At 50.5% G+C, this 17,886-nt stretch overlaps 1 protein-coding gene across 7 annotated transcripts in view; it reads left to right on the plus strand.

Annotated features, from left to right (window-relative positions):
- The window catches only part of PPP3CC (protein phosphatase 3 catalytic subunit gamma), a 34,496-nt gene that overhangs the window by 9,286 nt on the left and 7,324 nt on the right, over positions 1-17,886 (plus strand). For 3 of the 7 annotated variants that reach the window (XM_051811862.1, XM_051811857.1, XM_051811859.1), the window contains exons 2-13: positions 5,260-5,457; positions 5,656-5,780; positions 10,054-10,165; positions 11,365-11,510; positions 11,672-11,811; positions 12,313-12,390; positions 12,477-12,571; positions 14,089-14,214; positions 15,177-15,254; positions 15,958-15,984; positions 16,883-16,964; positions 17,528-17,625. In XM_051811862.1, the coding sequence (XP_051667822.1) occupies positions 5,260-5,457; positions 5,656-5,780; positions 10,054-10,165; positions 11,365-11,510; positions 11,672-11,811; positions 12,313-12,390; positions 12,477-12,571; positions 14,089-14,214; positions 15,177-15,254; positions 15,958-15,984; positions 16,883-16,964; positions 17,528-17,625 (1,305 nt within the window). Of the gene's footprint in view, positions 1-5,259; positions 5,458-5,655; positions 5,781-7,938; positions 9,187-10,053; positions 10,166-11,364; positions 11,511-11,671; positions 11,812-12,312; positions 12,391-12,476; positions 12,572-14,088; positions 14,215-15,176; positions 15,255-15,957; positions 15,985-16,882; positions 16,965-17,527; positions 17,626-17,886 lie in introns of those variants that run through there. The other 4 variants (XM_051811856.1, XM_051811858.1, XM_051811860.1 and 1 more) reach the window with 2 other exon arrangements.

A 17,886-nucleotide genomic window follows, 5' to 3' on the forward strand; every position in this document is an offset into this window, starting at 1 on the left:
TGTTTTCCTGGCCTGACAACGCTGTTCGCTGTCCAGGTTGCCAGTTTAAGGATAATCACCTTCTATCCCGAAGTTTTTAGGGATCTGTGGAGCTGTGAAGTGCTAGGATTTATATCTTTTTCCCTGTGAGGGTGGTGAGGCACTGGAGTGGTTTTCCCAGAGAAGCCCCTGGAAGTGTCCAAGGCCAGGTTGGAGCAACCTGGTGTCCCTGGAAGGTGTCCCTGCCCATGGCAGGGGGTGGAACGAGATGATTTTAAGGTCCCTTCCAACCCAAACCATTGTGTGATTCCACAATTCTGTGATATCTCCCTCCAAATTCCAGGATGGGCTCTGATTCCCATGTTTTTTAAGCCTCTGGGCGTTGCATTCCGTGTTTCTGGGGGAGCCCTGAGCGTGGCCCGGCTGGCACACACCGTGCTTGGATTTGCATTTCCATGCACAGCACTGTCCCTTGCTTTTTTTAGCCTTAAATGCACCTGGCTCCTGCTCAGCCCCGGGGCGTGCCAGGCTCTCCCAAAAACGTACCCTCAAAATCTGGGTGTTCCTCCTGGAATGACTGGAAGGAAGTTGTTGAGGTACGGGCGGATTTGCTGCCTCGGTTTTGGGATGGCTGTGACTCTCCCCTTTGAAAAGGAATCATTCAGCTGGTAGAATTCCACCTACAATACAGATATTTTTAGGGTTATTGTGAGGAGATATTCTGGTTGGGCTACAAAGAGGAGTGTGGCTCCAGGTGAGGAGCAGAGCGAGCTCTGAACCAGTTGGATGCTGGGAGGTTGGATTAGGCTCCAGCAGCAAAACTCTGACTAATTTTGGATAAAACTGGGACGTTATAAACTGCATCTGTTTGAAGGAGCTGCCATCCCACAGGAGGTCTGATAATCCCAAATCTTATGGTCATCCTGCAGCACTTCCAGGGCTGAGAAATAAAACTCTGGCCTTTTTTTTCCCCCTCTGTTTGTGAATTTTTGGAGCTCCTGAAATCTGGGGGTTCCTTACTCAGAGCAAGAAAGGAAAATTGCTGCCCTTGGAAGGTTGGAACAGTGCAAAAATTTGGGGGGAAGACAGACAGAAATATGGCAATAATAATATAATAATAATTATAATAGTAATGTCTGGCTCTTGCTGCTTTTGTATGAGAAGGTGTTTGCTTGACTTGGTGGTTTTTCTGAGGTGTTAATGTTATTTTTACGTGAACAAGGGAGGTGTTACTGATTTCCTCAAGTGAAATATTAATTTTCCAGGAGGTGAAATATCACTTCATTTTTTTTTTCCCCCACAGAACTTCTGTAGCTGGAAGGGGCAGTTCTGTGACATGGCAGGGCCAGCCCTGAAAAATGACACAGATTATTTGTCAGGGCTTGGTCCAGGCTTGGTAAAATTTGGGATATCAGGCACACAACCTGGTTTTGCAGGTTCTCACATAAAACTTACCCTGAGGGGCACCTCAGGGGAGGGAAAAACTCATGGAGAGCAGGGTGGGGGTTATTAAAGCAAATATATTTTATATTAAATGACCAGAAATTTGGATTGTTTAGCATTTCAAGGAGAATAAAGATTATTCCATGGAAAGGGCTGTCAGGCATTGGAACTACCCAGGGAGGTGGTGGAGTCCCCACCCCTGGAGGTGTCCAAGGAAGGACAGGACGTGGCACTCAGTGCTCTGGGCTGGGGGATGAGTTGGGGATGGGGCACAGGGTGGACTTGATGATCCTGGAGGACTTTTCCAACCTGGGTGATCCCATAAATCTGTGATTTTAACATCAGGTTTGAGCGTGAGAAGCTGCCGAGGCCCAGCCTTGTCCTTGCTTTTGCTCTGGCTCCTGGACAGAGCAGCAGGAATCAGCTTGGCTGGATCCATCACCTGCCTGCAAGGTTTTATTTCCCATTAACGGCTCCGAAAGCTCGGCACGATCCCGAAAATCCGGCTTTCTCCGGGCACAAATGGCGTTGCTGTGGCCTTTTCCTGGCTGAATTCCTCCACATCATTTCCCCCTGAGCCAGCTCGGTGTGAGCCCCGGGCTGGGCTTTGAGCAGATGAATGTAGGTTAGGTGTGAATGGGAATGAAACACCGGATAAAAATAACCTTGGGCTATTAGGAAATCGGGAAAGAGGGAAAAAAAAAAAAACCCTGCCCTGCTGCTCGTGCTCTGCCCAGCTCGGCACAGGAGGCAGCTTTTCCTCCCTTTCCAGGGAGCTTTGGGTGAGTTTTCCCTGAGGGAGTTTCTACCTTTGGCAGCCCTTGGTGTCCATATCCCTGGTTTTGCCCCAGATGTGCTGTTTTCCCTCTCCAAGGTGCCTCTCTAACCCTGTGCCCAATAACAAGGAGCGACCAGGGGAGAGGGGTTTTGCATCCAGCGCCCTTCGGGTTCGCTCCCAGGTGGCATCGGGAGCTCCAGGGAAATCTCTCTGGAGTTTGTTACCGAGCCTGTTTAATCCTAACTGATTTTTTTTAGAGCTCGAGGGGGCACCTCCTGCTCCTCCCAGGGCCGGGGAGCAGCGTTTGGCCGTGGCTGCCACTCCAGGCAAAGAGCACTTGCTCCTTTTTCAGTAATGAATCCGCCTCGGCTGCTCCGTCCCGGCCTCCCCGGGACTCTGGGATGTATAAACAATCGTTTGTGGATCACTCTGTTTTCTCTTCCATGGCACTGGCTCTGTCTGGAGCCAGTGGGGATCGGGCAGCCCTGATGGGAGTTGGATTTTAAGTACATTTTAAGGACAGATGTAGAAAAAAAAATGTGGAAAGCAACGTGGTTTTCCCTGAGGGAATATCATCGTCTTTCACTGAGGGGCAAGTGATGCTCTGGGTTGGTAGAGTTGGTGGTACAAAAGCAGCTTTTTTTTCCCCCCAAATTCTCCCATCCTTGACTGTCCATGTGCTTTCAGAACACTTCAAATGCCCACCTGCTCCTGGCCTGGCATTTAAAATCTGTCTTAATTTGGCAGCAAACGGAGTCTCTCGCACTGGAGTCTAACAAAGATCTCCCCATCCTCTTAATTTTCCTGAAGTCCCTCGGGCACAGTTGACCTTTCAATCCATTGCACACCTCAGACTTCACTTGCACTCGTGTCCTTTTGTTTGTGGTCCTGTGAGGAGGTCGGGAATTGCCTTTTCCTGGGAGTGGGTTTGGATGCCCTTGCAGAATTCCACGTCCCAGACCTACAGATCTCACTGTTTAAACAGGACTGGGTGCAACACCCGGGTTTGTGTGCAAAGGGAAGGTGGCACAGAGGTCACAGCGTTTAGTTCTTGGAATGTTGTGAGTGTTTTATCCGTCATTTCTGTTAATTTTGAGGGAGCTGACTCTGAGGATGAGCTGAACGTGCTGGGTCTGCTTGGGCACTCCATGAACAACCGTGGCATTGCAGGGACAGGACAAGGGGGAATGGGTTCAAACTGAGAGGGGAGATTTAGATGGATATTGGGAAGGAATTCTTCCCTGTGAGGGGCTGGGATGGAATTCCCAGAGAAGCTGTGGCTGCCTCTGGATCCCTGGAAGTGTCCGAGGCCAGGTTGGAGCAACCTGGGCTAGTGGAAGGTGTCCCTGCCCATGGCAGGGGGTGGCACTGGGTGGGCTTTAAGGTCCCTCCCAACCCAAACCATTCCATGATTCCATGACTTCTTTGTGAGATCAGGATTTCATTCCCGGTTTTAACTCATTCCCAAATATCCAGGCCTCCTAGCAGGAAGAAGGAGCTGTGTGTGTGCATCCCAGGGCTGGTGCTGTTCCTCTGGCATCTCCAGAGCAGGATTCTCTCCCTGCAGCTTGGCTGGCAGACGGGCAGAGCAGAGGAGAAGCTGGTTCCTTCTCCTGCCCAGCTCCTTGTGGGAGTGGAGCCGTGCAAAGCCAAGGAGGGAACTTACATAAAAGTTCTTGGCTGCTCCCGTTGGCGCAGCCTCAGATTTTATCTTGCATAACTTCGCTCTCTGGGGCCACCAGGAAAAGGCAAAGCCACAGTTCCAGAGCTTCTCGTGGGTCTCTGGATGGTGGGATGGGCAGCACTGCTCCTGGAGTCACATCCCAGCTCCTCTAAGCTCTCTGACCCCACTTCTGGGCCTTTTTACTCTTTGGGGTGGCTCCTGAGGTGGTGGCCGTGTTTGAGGGCCTGGAGTGATGGGGAATATGGGAGGGGAATGGTTCCTGTTTCTCCATTCTCTTCCAGGACAACCCCACTGTTTGGAGAAGTGCTGACAAATTATTTTCCAGCATCTCAATGGCAGCGAGTCCCAAACCCTCCCTCACTCCAAGCCCTGCACCCACATTTCCACACAGCTCCTTTTGCTCGTTCCACCTGATCCTATTTGTGCAGCTTCCCTGACCTCCTCCCACTGCATGATTCCTGCCATCCTTACACCAATCCAGAGGGGGAAAACAGGTGAAATCCTGCAAAATCCACATCCAGAGGGGCCGTGTTTTCCTTTTGGAGCAGGGCTGAGCTCTGAATGCAGTAAAACCCCTCGACCAGCCTGTGTTGGTTCAGGGAGGTCTTGCTTGACCCTCTTTAATTGGCAGCTCCGTGGGGAAGGCTCTGTGTGTGCTCTGGAGCATTCCAGGCACGTGGGACACGGGAGCACAACTTCCAGAGGGACCCATGAAAGCGGGGCCACCTTATTGCAGGCCCCGGCTCCCCTTTCATCAGATCAGCTCTTGTTCTCCTGCTCCTGCAGCTCCTGTGATTGGAAAATTGATGTTCAGCTCTAAAGGATCCCTTGTGCAGCCTCATCCTCCTTTTCCCTCAGGGGTTTCGGGGTAGATTGCTGCTGGATTTGCATTTAAAAGCATGGCACCACTGTTCCTCCCTGTGTTATTTGTCTAGCTCTGTCCTGTTAAATTCAACATACTCTGGCATATCACGGAATTACTGGGGTTGGAAAAGACCTGTAAAAGCAACTTCTGCTTTTTGGGGGGTGTGTTGGTCCTCCTGCCTGAATTGGTGGCTCCTGGTTTTCCTGGTTTTGCTGATATTTGCATGAAACCTGTTTTAGTGCAACATTATGATGATTATTGTCCCCTGGGAATTAGGAGGCAGCTCTGGAGCGGGTGCTGATGGCATACAGCCTGGGTGTTTAGCCAAGCTCTGGCAGCTCAGCTCTTCTCCTTTCAGGATTTGGGAGCATAATTTCGGTGGGAATCCAGTTTCCAAGTGTCTGCTCCAGACTGGGAAGCAAAACCCTCCCGATTCCTCTTACCACCCCCCAAAAAAAAAAAAAGGCAAAAAAGAGACGTGTTGCTGACTTCCTTGCCTTCCCTTTCCAGCTGTCCCATTCCCTCCCACGCAGCGGCTCACCCTGAAGGAGGTGTTTGAGGATGGGAAGCCGAGGCTCGACGTCCTCAAGAGCCACTTGGTGAAGGAAGGGCGGCTGGAGGAGGACGCGGCGCTGAAGATCATCAACGACGGCGCCGCCATCCTGAGGCACGAGAAGACCATGATCGAGGTGGAGGCCCCCATCACAGGTCAGAGAGCCCAGAAAGGGCCACCTGGGGTAACACCAGCAGGGCTGACATGGGTTTTTGCTGTGTTTTAACTCTCAGAAGAGAGGGTTTTGCTGGCGGAGGTCGAGGCCGCCGCGCTCGGCTCCTTGTTGCTGTTGTGACCTTTCTTTTCTTGGCACGTAATTCTGTCCCTCTTCTGTGCTGTTCTTGCTCCCCCAGTGTGTGGTGACATCCACGGGCAGTTTTTTGACCTGATGAAGCTGTTTGAAGTTGGAGGATCACCCAATAACACCCGCTACCTCTTCCTGGGAGACTACGTGGACAGAGGCTACTTCAGTATAGAGGTGACAAAGAAAGCTGAGCTTGGTACTAAAGGAGCCAAAAGCATTGAGCCTCAGTTAAAATACAGCTCAGGATCAGTTTAAATACAGCTTGGAATCAATTAAACACAGCTCAGAATCAGTTAAATAACCTCAGAATTGCAACTCAGAAAGAATAAAAACACCACCCTCAATCAGTTCAAATTCAGCTCAGAATCAGTTCAAATTCAGCTCAAAATCAGTTAAATTCAGCTCAGAATCAGTTAAATTCAGCTCAAAAGCAGTTAAAATGCAGCTCAGAATCAGTTAAATTCAGCTCAAAAGCAGTTAAAATGCAGCTCAGAATCAGTTAAATTCAGCTCAAAAGCAGTTAAAATGCAGCTCAGAATCAGTTAAATCCAACTCAAAAATCAGTTCAAATTCAGCTTAGAATCAGTTCAAATACAACTCGGGATCAATTAAATACAGCTTGAAATCAGTTAAATACAGCCTGGAATCAGATAAATTCAGCTCAGAATCAGTTAAATTCAGCTCAAAATCAATTAAATACAGCTTGAAATCAGTTAAATACAGCCTGGAATCAGATAAATTCAGCTCAGAATCAGTTAAATTCAGCTCAAAATCAATTAAATACAGCTTGAAATCAGTTAAATACAGCTTGGAATCAGATAAATCCAGCTCAAAATCAGTTCAAATGCAGCTCAGAATCAGCTAAATACAGCCCAGAATTAGTTAAATACAACTCAGAATCAGCTCAAACAGCAAAGTCAAATCTCCTGTGCTGGATTTACCCTCCAATCGAGCTCTGCATGGAGTGAAAATCCCGTTGGTAACTCCCAGTGTGATTTTGGGCAGGAAGGTGGTGTCCCAGTGTGAGGACTGAGCACTGGACCCTCACCCAGTGGCATTTTGGCGGCAGTGATGGGGTTAATGGCTGAACTCTGCCTTCTGAAGTGGAGTTTTAATGTCACTTGGGGCTGTCACTCAGGGAAACAAGAGGGAGAGTCGATTGTGTGTCGCAGGCAACGAGATCCCACCAGGAGAGTGGGAAGCAAACGCTGGAAAACTTGCAGGATTCAGCTGAGCAGGGAAAAGGAAAAGTGTCACACGACTGAGCCGCTGCTTCCCCCTGAGAGAATCAGCCTTGGAGTGGGGTCAGGACAAAGGGGGAGTCGCTGGGGTTGTGTTGGGACTTCACAGATTCCACGGAATTGGGCAGCGCTGGGAGTCGGTGTGAGGGCCAAAGGAATCACAGATCCCAAGGGACTGCAGCCTCCTGGATTCACAGAGGTGGTGGAGAAGGAGTGGAAATGGGAGAGTTTATCCCAGCTGGGAGCAACGTAACGAAGGGCTTTTGGGGAAACAAGGGCGCGAAAACAGGGCTGGAATTAGCAGAGGAGGTGGTTTCTCCTGGAAGAGGGGAGGCTGCAGGAATAGCTGAGCCGTTGGGTCTGCAGAGGAGTCATTCCCAGTTAAATCCCGGGGAGGAGCTCTGCTGGATGAGTGCAAGTGGCTCTTGGAAGGATCCTGCAGAGGATTTAGGGAGAGCACTGTGCTGGAGCAGCCCCTGGCTCCCTTCCAGCCCCGGGAATTCTGACAGGGAACCAAGGTGTGACGATGAGCCCTTTCCGGGGAAGCGGGTCCGGATGCTGGGGAGGTGGGGTTGGGCTGCTGGGATTTGTGGTGGTGCTGGCAGGAGGAGCCCCACAACCCCCCGGGGAGGAAGGGGAAGGACATCCAACTGCTCCTTTCAATGGCTCGGCTTGTGCCAGTTGGGATTGGAGTGTATTTACCTGGAAAAGAGATTATATTCCAGCCCAGCAGCTCCTTCTGAGGTAAAAGGTGGATTTTTTTTTGTGTTAACCAAGAACCCCTCAAAGGGGGGTTGTTGGACCCTGTGTCTGCCCATGGATTTGACAGCTCCTGGGTGGAAAAGGGCTGCTCTCCCTCTGCTCTTCCCCCAGGATTGATCTGACGTGGAGATTTTACTCCCAGATCCACAGCAGTGCTGTGGATCAGTGCCCTGCTCTCTCCATGCTGGGATCATCACAGGATCCTGGAATGGTTTGGGTTGGGAGGGACCTTAAAATCACCCAGTTCCACCCCTACCATCAGCAGGGACACCTTCCACTAGCCCAGGCTGCTCCAACCTGGCCTTGGACACTTCCAGGGATGATGCAGTCACAGCTTCTCTGGGAATTCAATCCAGGGAAGAGCTGGGAGGCTCCATGTTTAAAACTTCCTGATAAATGCCAGATTTTGGGAATGGGGGGAGAGGTTACAGTGTGGCTTGTGGGCAGGTTTGGCACCAGCCCCTCTTGCATTTTTTGGGGGGGTCACAATTCCTCCTGCAATTCCCTCCCTGGGGCCTGCTGAGCCTTCCCTTTCCAAGTGGATGAAACCCTTGGCTTTGGGCTTCACGCTGAGAGGCTGAATAAGGAGAGAAGTAGATTTATTAAAGTTTATTTAAGGCCAAATAAGTGTCTGGAGTCGCTCCTGGGGCCGTTGTGAACAGGCACTAATCAATTCCTGGGCTCAGGGCCGTGGAAGGGGTTCCATGCAGGAAGCATCCAAGGCATGCAAGTGTGGAAACCTCCCTCATTCCTCATTCCAGCCCCTTGGGAACTCTTGAAGGTCCTTCCCTCTGTGCCCCAGTGGTACCTGGCAGCCCCCACATCCCTGGGAAGTGGCTGCAGCCCCAGGGAACATTGCTTTGTGGTGTGTGTGTGTGTGTCCAGGAAGAGTTGTGGTGTCAAATTCCATCCCTTTTCACTTCGGAAACCCTTCAAATGTTCTTTTTAAAACCCCTCTTCTGCAAGTTGCCAGCCTTCCCTCCATCCCAAATCCTCCTCTGTATCTCTGCTGTGCTTGGGTGCCAGGGCTGGTTCTTCCTCCAGTCGTTAGCAAGTCGTTTGGTTCATTTATAGCAACTTCCAAGTTCTCCTGCCAGCCCTGAGAAGTGACATTTAGCTTGCAAACACAGGAGGTTAAAGCTTTAAATCCCAGAATAATTATAAATGGGTTTGTTGGGAGCATTCCTCCTGGTAACAGATGCAATAAAACATGATTCTGCTACCGGTGTTGGCCCTGTTCGCTTGCAGAATTCAGAATTAATCAAGTTTTTAATGTGGGGTTGAATTCCAAGTGAGACACAGATGGTGCTTTACAGCTCCTTGGGTTTTGGGATCAGCTGGAGTGACTAATGCAGAGCTTACCTTGCAGGTTCAGTGCTTAAACACCATCCTGGCTGAGCTGTGTGTACTGGGAACCGACTGGAAACCCGTTTATTTGGGGTCTGGAGGTTGTTTCCAGCTGGTTCCCGGGGATCTGTGCCCCAGATCAGCAAGATCTGAGAGTGTCAAACTGTTCACAGAGTTTGTGGTTCCCACCCCCAGGCATGTGCAGGTTCTGTACCATCTCAGCCTCCAGGGTAAGCTCCTATTAGAGACTTTAATCCAGATCTTGGGGCTGCTGTCATTCTGGATTGTCCTTCCAGCTCTCCAGACCGTTGGATAACATTCCCTGTGTGCGATGCCAGCCCGTTTCCCTGTCAGCCTGACAATGCAGAGCACACAGGGGTGAGCACTCCTGCTTTCCAGCCCTTCCCTGAGGCTTTCTGGGAAACCAGCCTGGAACATTCCTGGTCAAAACCCCCCCCAGTTTGAGTCTGACTTTAGGCTGTGCTCAAAGAGTGTGGTTTTACAGGTGGTGCTGCTCAGCTGGGGGATGTGGAGAGCCCTTTTGAAAAGGCAGAAAGCTTTGCTAAGCTTGTTTTTTGGCTCAGCTTTTCCTGTTTTGAACTTGAACTTCACGTGACTGTGGCGTAAGCGGAGAGACGAGGCAGGAGGGTGGGGTGGGGAGGGGAAATCAGTGGGGGGGATAAAGTTGAATTTTTCATGTTTAATGGACAAGGGGCTGCTCCATCCCGCTGGAACATCTGGAGCAAACAGCTGGTTTGGCTTTGCTGCTCTGCAAGTGGGGCTTTGGAAGGGGAAATAAAACCCCCAAAACCTGCCCCCAACCCAGCCCCGAGCTGGTTTGGGTGAACTAAAATCTCATTTGTCACTTCTCCAAGTCGGCCCTAATATAGAGAGAAATCCGGGTGGCTTTTCCCCCACTGCTGCATTTGGCCAAGATAAGATCCACTGCCCAGTACGGAGCTGGGTTTCTCTCCAGGTTCCACTTTGGGTGTCTTCCCAGAAACGCTTCGGGAAGTCTCTCACACTGACGAGTGCCCTGGAAAAGGGTTTTTCTGCCTTTTTTTTTTTGCTGATCTCCTCCTTCCCCTCTCTTGCAGTGCGTGCTGTATTTATGGAGTTTAAAGATAAATCACCCCAAAACGTTGTTCCTCCTTCGAGGGAACCACGAGTGCAGGCACCTCACAGAATATTTCACCTTCAAGCAGGAATGTAAGTACCAGCAGCGTGAGAAGGAATTCAATACATTTTAAAAATATGTTTTTAAATATATTTAAAAAAAAGAGGTGCTGGAAGCAGGTGTGAGCCTTAATTTTCGTGCCTCTGAGCACAAAAATTAATATCAGAACTGTATATATAATAACAAGATTAATCAGATTACTCTCAGATTAATAATCAGATTAATATCAGATTAACACCAGATGAAATTAATATCCAGAGCTGTAAAAACCTGTTGTCTGTTTTCCTGTTTACACAGCTCTTCTCTTTCAGCCCCTGCTATAGAAAATACCCCAAAAAACCCCAATATATAAGTCCTACAAATCACCAGGGTTGTGATGTGGCCTTTTGGTTGCAAAGAGGAGGAAATGGGAACACATCTCCCCTTGAGGAGCCAGTCACATCCTCCCCTCCCTGACTTCCAGGCCCAGCAACATATAATCACTGCCAGGAGTCTTCCAGGTCCAGATTGTGCAGCTGGGATCAGTGATTCCAGTTGGAAGCAAGGGAAGGGTTTGCTCCTCCCTGTTTGCACTGGGGAGAATCATTTACCTTTAGGATTGTTTTGGTTCAAGGTGGGTTTTCTGCAGCATTTATGTGGCATCTCTGTTTTAATGTGTGGGAAAAAAATCCTCTTCCCCTGTGCCTGGATGAGGCACCAGTGGAGATTGTCATCACTTGTACCACTGAAAGATCCACTGTGAAAATCCATTTCTCTGAGGGCATCCTGGGCAGATCCTGCCTCACAGCACCCGTGTCCAGCTGAAAAGGCAATTCCTGACTTCAGGAGTGTGTGGTGTTGCTCTGCCAAATCCGACAGCTGCTGCATTTCCCTGTCTGTGACCTGCATAGGATGAGCCTGGAGGTGCAGCAGGGATGTGTAGGGAAGTGCATCCCAAGTTTCTGTCAGGTGGAAACAGTCTCTTTTCTGGGTTGATCCCAGTGCAGGTCTTGTAGGAAACACCTTGAAGGGAGATGAATATTCCTGAACAAGTCCAGATTTACAGCAAAACCTTTTTGTCTTCGCATCCAACAAACGTTTTCTAAGCCAGTATTTTCACTAATACCCAGGTGCAAAGTTGGAGTTGTGAGCCATAAACATAGAGTTTCCATATCCCCTGAGGAACTGGGCTCCTGGAATTTATTTCCCAGCACTTTGGCTGATCACAGCTGGATTTAATCCCTGTTCCCAGGTCGAATCAAGTACTCGGAGCGAGTGTACGACGCGTGCATGGATACCTTTGACTGTCTTCCTCTTGCTGCCCTCCTAAACCAGCAATTCCTGTGTGTCCACGGAGGACTGTCTCCAGAAATCACGTGTCTAGATGACATTAGGAAAGTAAGTCATCTCCGTGGGGCCATCCCATTGCTTCCAGTTCCAACAGGGGAGGAGGTAATGGCTCGATTCCTGCCCAGCATTCCAAGGGGATGGAGGGGGGTGTGTGTGTGTCCTGCCACAGCTCCCACCAGCAGCCTCCTGATGTTGTGTCCATTTTCCAGTTAGACAGGTTTAAGGAGCCTCCAGCCTTTGGTCCAATGTGTGACCTGCTCTGGTCTGATCCCTCGGAGGATTATGGCAACGAGAAAACGCTGGAGCATTTTGCCCACAACACTGTCCGGGGCTGCTCCTATTTCTACAGGTAAGAGGGCTTTTGGAGGGCACTTTGTGCCTCCCCTTGCACTGAAAAAAAATCAGTTCTCCCTGTGGCACCTTGCAGTGTGCCTGAAATACTCTTCTCTTGGCTCTGATGCACAAATTACTGTTTGTTTTTCCTTCCCCTGTAATACTGAGCTCTCCTTAGGTAACTTACTTTATGAAATTGTGGTCTGAGGCAGCAGAGATGCTCCTTTTGCTGGCAGGGTGCCCTGTGACTGGCTTTCAGTAGCAGGATCTCTAGGAAATTATCTTTTCCTGCCTAAAAAAAAAAAAGAAAGCAGCATTTGTGCTGACAGACCACTTGTAAGGGAGGGTTTGGCACCGGGGGTCTGTTTAACAGAACCCTTTGCAATTAATTTTCCAGCCATATACTGGCATTTTTGGGGAGTACTGGACAGAAACCAGGTGGTTTCTGCAAGTGGCTGGTCCCTGAAACCAAGACCACACCTGCTGAGTTACCCTTGCTTTTTTGTTTGTTTTCCAGTTATCCTGCAGTGTGTGAATTTTTGCAGAACAATAGTTTGTTATCCGTAATCCGAGCTCACGAAGCCCAGGATGCTGGGTAAGTGCTGCAGCCCCTGGGAGCTGGGCAGGTTTGGGCTTTTCCTTGGCCAGGTTTTAAAGCACCTGCCCTGTTTTCTTTTCCAGGTACCGAATGTACAGGAAGAGCCAGACGACGGGCTTTCCCTCGCTAATCACAATCTTCTCTGCACCAAATTACTTAGATGTCTATAACAACAAGGGTAAGGGGCTCTTGGGGGGGGCTCAGGGAATCCTTCTCCTACTCTGCCCTCTCAGAATCTCAGGTTGGAAAAGCCCTCCAAGGTCACAGAGTCCAACCTGTGACTGATCTCCACCATCCCAACCAGCCCAAAGCACTGAGTGTCCAGTCCTGCCTTGGACACCTCCAGGGCTGGGGACTCCAAACCTCCCTGGGCAATTCCAATGTTTAACCAGCCTTTTCCATGAGGAGATTCCTCCTGATGTCCAACCTGACCCTCCCCTGGCACAGCTTGAGACCGTTTCCTCTCCTCCTGTCCCTTTTTCCCTGGGAGCTCCCCCCTCCTGTCAGGGAGTTTTAGGGAGCAGTAACATCCCCCATGAGCCTCCTTTTCTCCAGGCTGAGCCTCCCCAGCTCCCTCAGCTGCTCCTGCTGCTCCAGCCCCTTCCCCAGCTCTGTTCCCTTCCCTGGACACGCTCCTCAATGTCCTTCCTGAATTGAGGGGCCCAGAACTGGCCACAGCACTCGAGGGGCCTCCCCAGTGCCCAGCAGGGAGGGACAATCCCTGCCCTGCCACTGCTGCCCCAGTGGTTTGGATACAAAAATACACTATTTTTGATACAAAACCCTCTCCTCCAGTTGCATTCTTGGGCACGAAATGAAAGAGAGCTTTGTGTGCTGGGCTGAAGTGGTCGGTCCCCTGACTTAATGTGTTACTGTGGTAATTAGCTGTCGAGTCATAGAACCTGGAATGAAGCTTTCATTCCCAGCCACGGGACAACGGAGCCCTTTTGTGGGATGCTGCCATCCAAGAGAAGCTGATAGTGTAGGCAAGCTTTCCACTTCCCCCTGCCTCTAAATCATGAGGGGATTTTCCTCAGCTCTGGGGTTTTTTAAACCCTTCCCTTTGGATCTTGGCTCTGTGTTTTGCATCAGTTTTAGCAGCTTTGTTCCACCGACCCTTCAGGATTTCAAGCTTCAGTGAAACAACATGAGTAAACTAAAAAATGGCTCTTTAAGCCTTCTTGTTTTGGGGTGTTGGTAGTTTGATTCTACACAGGTGTAACCTCATGTTGATAATGAATTTTTATTAACACAGGTACAACTTCCAAAGGCTGGGAGAGCTGGGGGTGTTCACCTGGAGAAGAGAAGGCTCTGGGAGGGCTTAGAGCCCCTTGCAGTACCTGAAGGGGCTCCAGGAGAGCTGGAGAGGGACTGGGGACAAGGGATGGAGTGACAGGACAAGGGGGAATGGGTTCAGACTGAAAGAGGGGAAATTTAGGTTGGATATTGGGAAAGAATTCTTCCCTGGGAGGGTGGGGAGGCCCTGGCACAGGTTTCCCAGAGAAGCTGTGGCTGCCCCATCCCTGGAAGTGTCCAAGGCCAGGTTGGAGCAACCTGGGCTAGTGGAAGGTGTCCCTGCCCATGGCAGGGGGGTGGGACTGGATGAATTTTAAGGTCCCTTCCAACCCAAACTATTCCAGCTCTTAAATTCCCAGTGCCCATGGACACGCGTTCTCTTGGCTTTTTCTCTCCCAGCTGCTGTACTGAAATATGAAAACAACGTCATGAACATCAGGCAGTTCAACTGTTCCCCTCATCCCTACTGGCTTCCAAACTTCATGGATGTCTTCACATGGTCTTTGCCTTTCGTAGGGGAAAAGGGTAAGAGAGGTTTGGATTTCTCTTCTGAGTTCCCAGTGACTGGTCACAGTTCCCTGAGTGTTAGAGATGTGTCCCATATATGTTGGGAGAGTGTTGCAGCTCATTAATACCAGGTAGCACTGGGAAAACAGTTCAAATTCAAGGAAATCTTGGTATTCCTGGTTTAAATTCTTGGGAAAACCATTGTTTATGCTTGTTTTAAAGACCTTTTACCAACAGGCCGCTCTTTTCTTGCTCTTTCTGCGTTGTTGATGGGGCTGATTTTGGGTCGTGTAGCCCCACCTCAGAATTTGGAGACATTTCTCTTCCTCTGGGATTGCAACAGAGGAATTAAAAACTCCTGTTGGCTTGTGGCCCACCGAAAAGGAAAGATTCACTTCAGTTAGAGGCTTATTTCGTTCTGGAGGGGGGCGAGGCAGCTTAAAATATGCCCAAGACTCTGCCTCAGCTTTCCAGCAAAAGAGGATTTTTTTACATCTCCTGGTGACTTTAAATTCCACCCCAGTGTTGTGTGTTTGGAGTTGTGGCTTCAAGCTCTGAACTGCCAAAGGGGATGGGGGTATTTTTTTGACTTTGAGGCACCAAAGGTCTAATCCCCCCCCCAAAGCCCTCAAATTCAGCACTCCCAGAGCCAGGTGGCCTGTTGGGGTGGGGAGGGGGGACCTTGGGCGAGCTCAGGCTGTTCTGCAGGAATGTTGGCACCTCAGTGCCCACGTCTGGTTCATCTGTGCTGTGCTTGGACTGCATCCACCTCCTTGGCAGAGGATGGAGCGTGTGTCGTCTGCTCTGGTCCCGCTGCGAGGTACCAGCAGCTGCGGCTCAAAGTGTCTTCAGGCTCCCACTTCCAGGGAATAAACGACCTTGAAAAAACCATTCCCTGGCACAGCTCGCCCTCCAGATCCCTCTGTGCTCCAGGGTGTGCCCCAGGCCTCTCTGACCCCCCCTGTCTGTGCCTCTTGCAGTCACCGAGATGCTCGTTAACATCCTCAACATCTGCTCCGATGACGAGCTGATCTCGGATGGGGACGAGACGTTGGAAGGTAAAACATCACTGTGGGGACCTGGTGACAGCAGGGGGGGAAGGTGGGGAAGGTGTTTGATGCCTGAGCAGCACTTGATTTATAGCTGGATGCCCAGCTCTCCAGTTCCTTTTTGGCCAAACCTTGTGCAGTTCTGGGTAGGAAACGTTTATTTTTTTTTTTTCCTCGTTTGCTCTTCAGTCACAGAGAAATTAAATGACATTCACTGCGACAGACACTTCTTGCCAGCTACTCTGGGAATGGTTTCCTGCTCCTTACACAGGCTGCTGGTTATTTTTTCCCCCAATTCAAAATTTTCTGCACCAAAATATCCACCCAATCTTCTCATCTGTTGCAGTGAGCTCCTGTGTAAAGCGGCTTCTCACGTCACCCCTCCCCAAAAACCAGAATGCAGTTTTTGGCCTTGATTTTAAGCTGTGCATGAAAGGGACGAATCAGTGGCTGAGCTGACGTGCAGTTTGGAGTCTGGGGGTCCCTCAGGAAGCCGTGGGGGGCAGTGAGAAGTGGGGCCCTGAGCTGCTTCGGTCCCAGCTGGAGACTCTTAACCCGCTTCTCCCATTGCATTTCGTTTTTGCTTTTTTTGGTTTGGTTTTGGTTTTTTTTGTTTATTTGTTTTTTCTGTCCTCCCTCCCATGAAAATTAAATTTGTTTCTTCTATCTCTGTCTTCATCTACTTGTTTCTTGGTGTCTCCTCTCCCTGAAGATCACTACATTTCAAGCTATCCGAAAGGTACCCAGCTAGAATTTGCTACGAGCTTAATTTTCACTGCCTGTGCCACCAGATCCTTGAAGTGGATTTCCAGAGCTGACTAGTCGGGCAGGCTCTTCATCCCCTTTCAGTTTTAACATAAGCTCCATGTGTTTTTTAACCCTTCTGCGTTCCTCCAGGAGCCTGAGGAACGGGGTCACGTTTCTACCTGATTCTGAATGCAGCCACGTAGTGCATGGCTGAGCCATGGTGCATGTTAGACCTGGGTTTGGCTTTCCTGTCCTGATGTGTACTGGGCCATGTGAGGAATCTCAGCTGAGAGGAGATGGATTTTGTTTCCCCCCGTTTCACCTGGATTTTTGGTTTGGTTTCAGTTCCCTCCATGCTTTTTTCTCTCCCGTCGGGTCCGTGGAGCGGGAGGGGAGTTCACCTCTCTCACCTTTGTGTTTGTGTGGGGTCCGAGCAGAGCTGCAAGGCCCTGGCCAGCCCTTCCCTGTGCTCCTTGGATGCCAAAGCTGATGCTTGCGTGGCACAGCAGTGCCCATCAGCCATCAGACCCCTCCGTGCTCTGCCTTGCAAAACTGTGTCTCCATGGCTGAGTCATTTGTGTCACATCCTGTGTAGTGTGAGCCCACCCGGTGAGCTTCCAACAAAGACCCCCCCAGATCCGTGTCCCTCGGTGGTTCTACTCTCTCTAGAGCTCTCGAGTCCGTGTCTCATCTCGTTGGTGTTGCCCTTCTCACTGCCATCCTGATGCCATCCTGATGCCATCCTCCAGCACCGTTCTCTCTCCAGTGTAGCTGTGAATCTGTAAACCATGATTTCTTTTCCTGGAGTCAGGCAGGTGCTTCATGCTGGCGTTCCCTGGGAAAGCAGGAAGCCTCCAACGTGCTGCTCTTTGCTCTTTTCTCTCCCTTAGGTGGGACAACAGTCCGTAAGGAGATCATCAGGAATAAGATCAGAGCCATTGGGAAGATGGCACGTGTGTTCTCAGTTCTTCGGTAAGGAGGGGTTGGGAACTGGGTTTAATTGGGGGACTGGGTTTAATTGGGGGGCTGGGTGACAGGGGAATGTCAGTCAGTCAGGAAGGAAGGGGAAAACCTCACAAAACTTCCTCCAGAGCATGTGGAAGAGGCTCAAGGTGGTGGTTTCTGACTTTCAGGAGGTTGTAGTGAGGTGGGGGTCAGGCTGCTCTCCCAGGTAACAAGTCACAGGATGGGAGGAAAAAGCCTTCAGTTGTGCCAGAGAAGGTTTAGTTGGATATCAGGGAAAATTTCTTCATGGGAAGGGCTGTCCAGCCCTGGCACAGCCTGCCCAGGGCAGTGGTGGAATCACCATCCCTGGTGGGATTTAAAGGAAACGTGTGGATGTGATTTGACAGACGTGTGGATGTAGCACTTGAGGACACGGGTTAGTGGTGAAAACACGGTGATGGTGATGGTTGGACTTGTTGATCTTAGTCATCTTTCCCAGCCTTAATAATTCCATGATTCCCAAGGCTTGGTCAGCCCAGTGTGACCATTGCATTGCCCTCTCTGAGCTGTTGTGTTGCTGTTCCCTGCAGGGAAGAGAGTGAGAGCGTGCTGACCCTCAAAGGCCTGACCCCCACAGGTACCCTGCCCCTGGGAGTGCTCTCGGGGGGCAGGCAGACCCTCCAGACCGGTGAGTGTCCCTGATCCCCCCCTGCTCTGCTCCACCTGCCCCCAAACCCCCCCTTCCAGCCCCCACAGGCAGCCTGGAGGGTGCCAGGGGATCCCAGGGATGGCTCAGGCCCACGGGGAGGAAGGATTCCGAAGCAGGAAGGAGCAGAGGTGTAGGTGGGGATGTGGAGAGATGCCAAGACAGTCCCCGTGTACCCCGGAGGAAGGAACCCCACAGCACCCTGCCCAGAGCATGTGCATTGCTTAACTGTATGTTTCTGCA

Source organism: Manacus candei, unplaced genomic scaffold (genome assembly GCF_025592945.1).
Source record: "Manacus candei isolate 608988 ecotype Guabito, Panama unplaced genomic scaffold, ASM2559294v1 h1tg000084l, whole genome shotgun sequence".
Lineage (NCBI taxonomy): Eukaryota > Metazoa > Chordata > Aves > Passeriformes > Pipridae > Manacus > Manacus candei.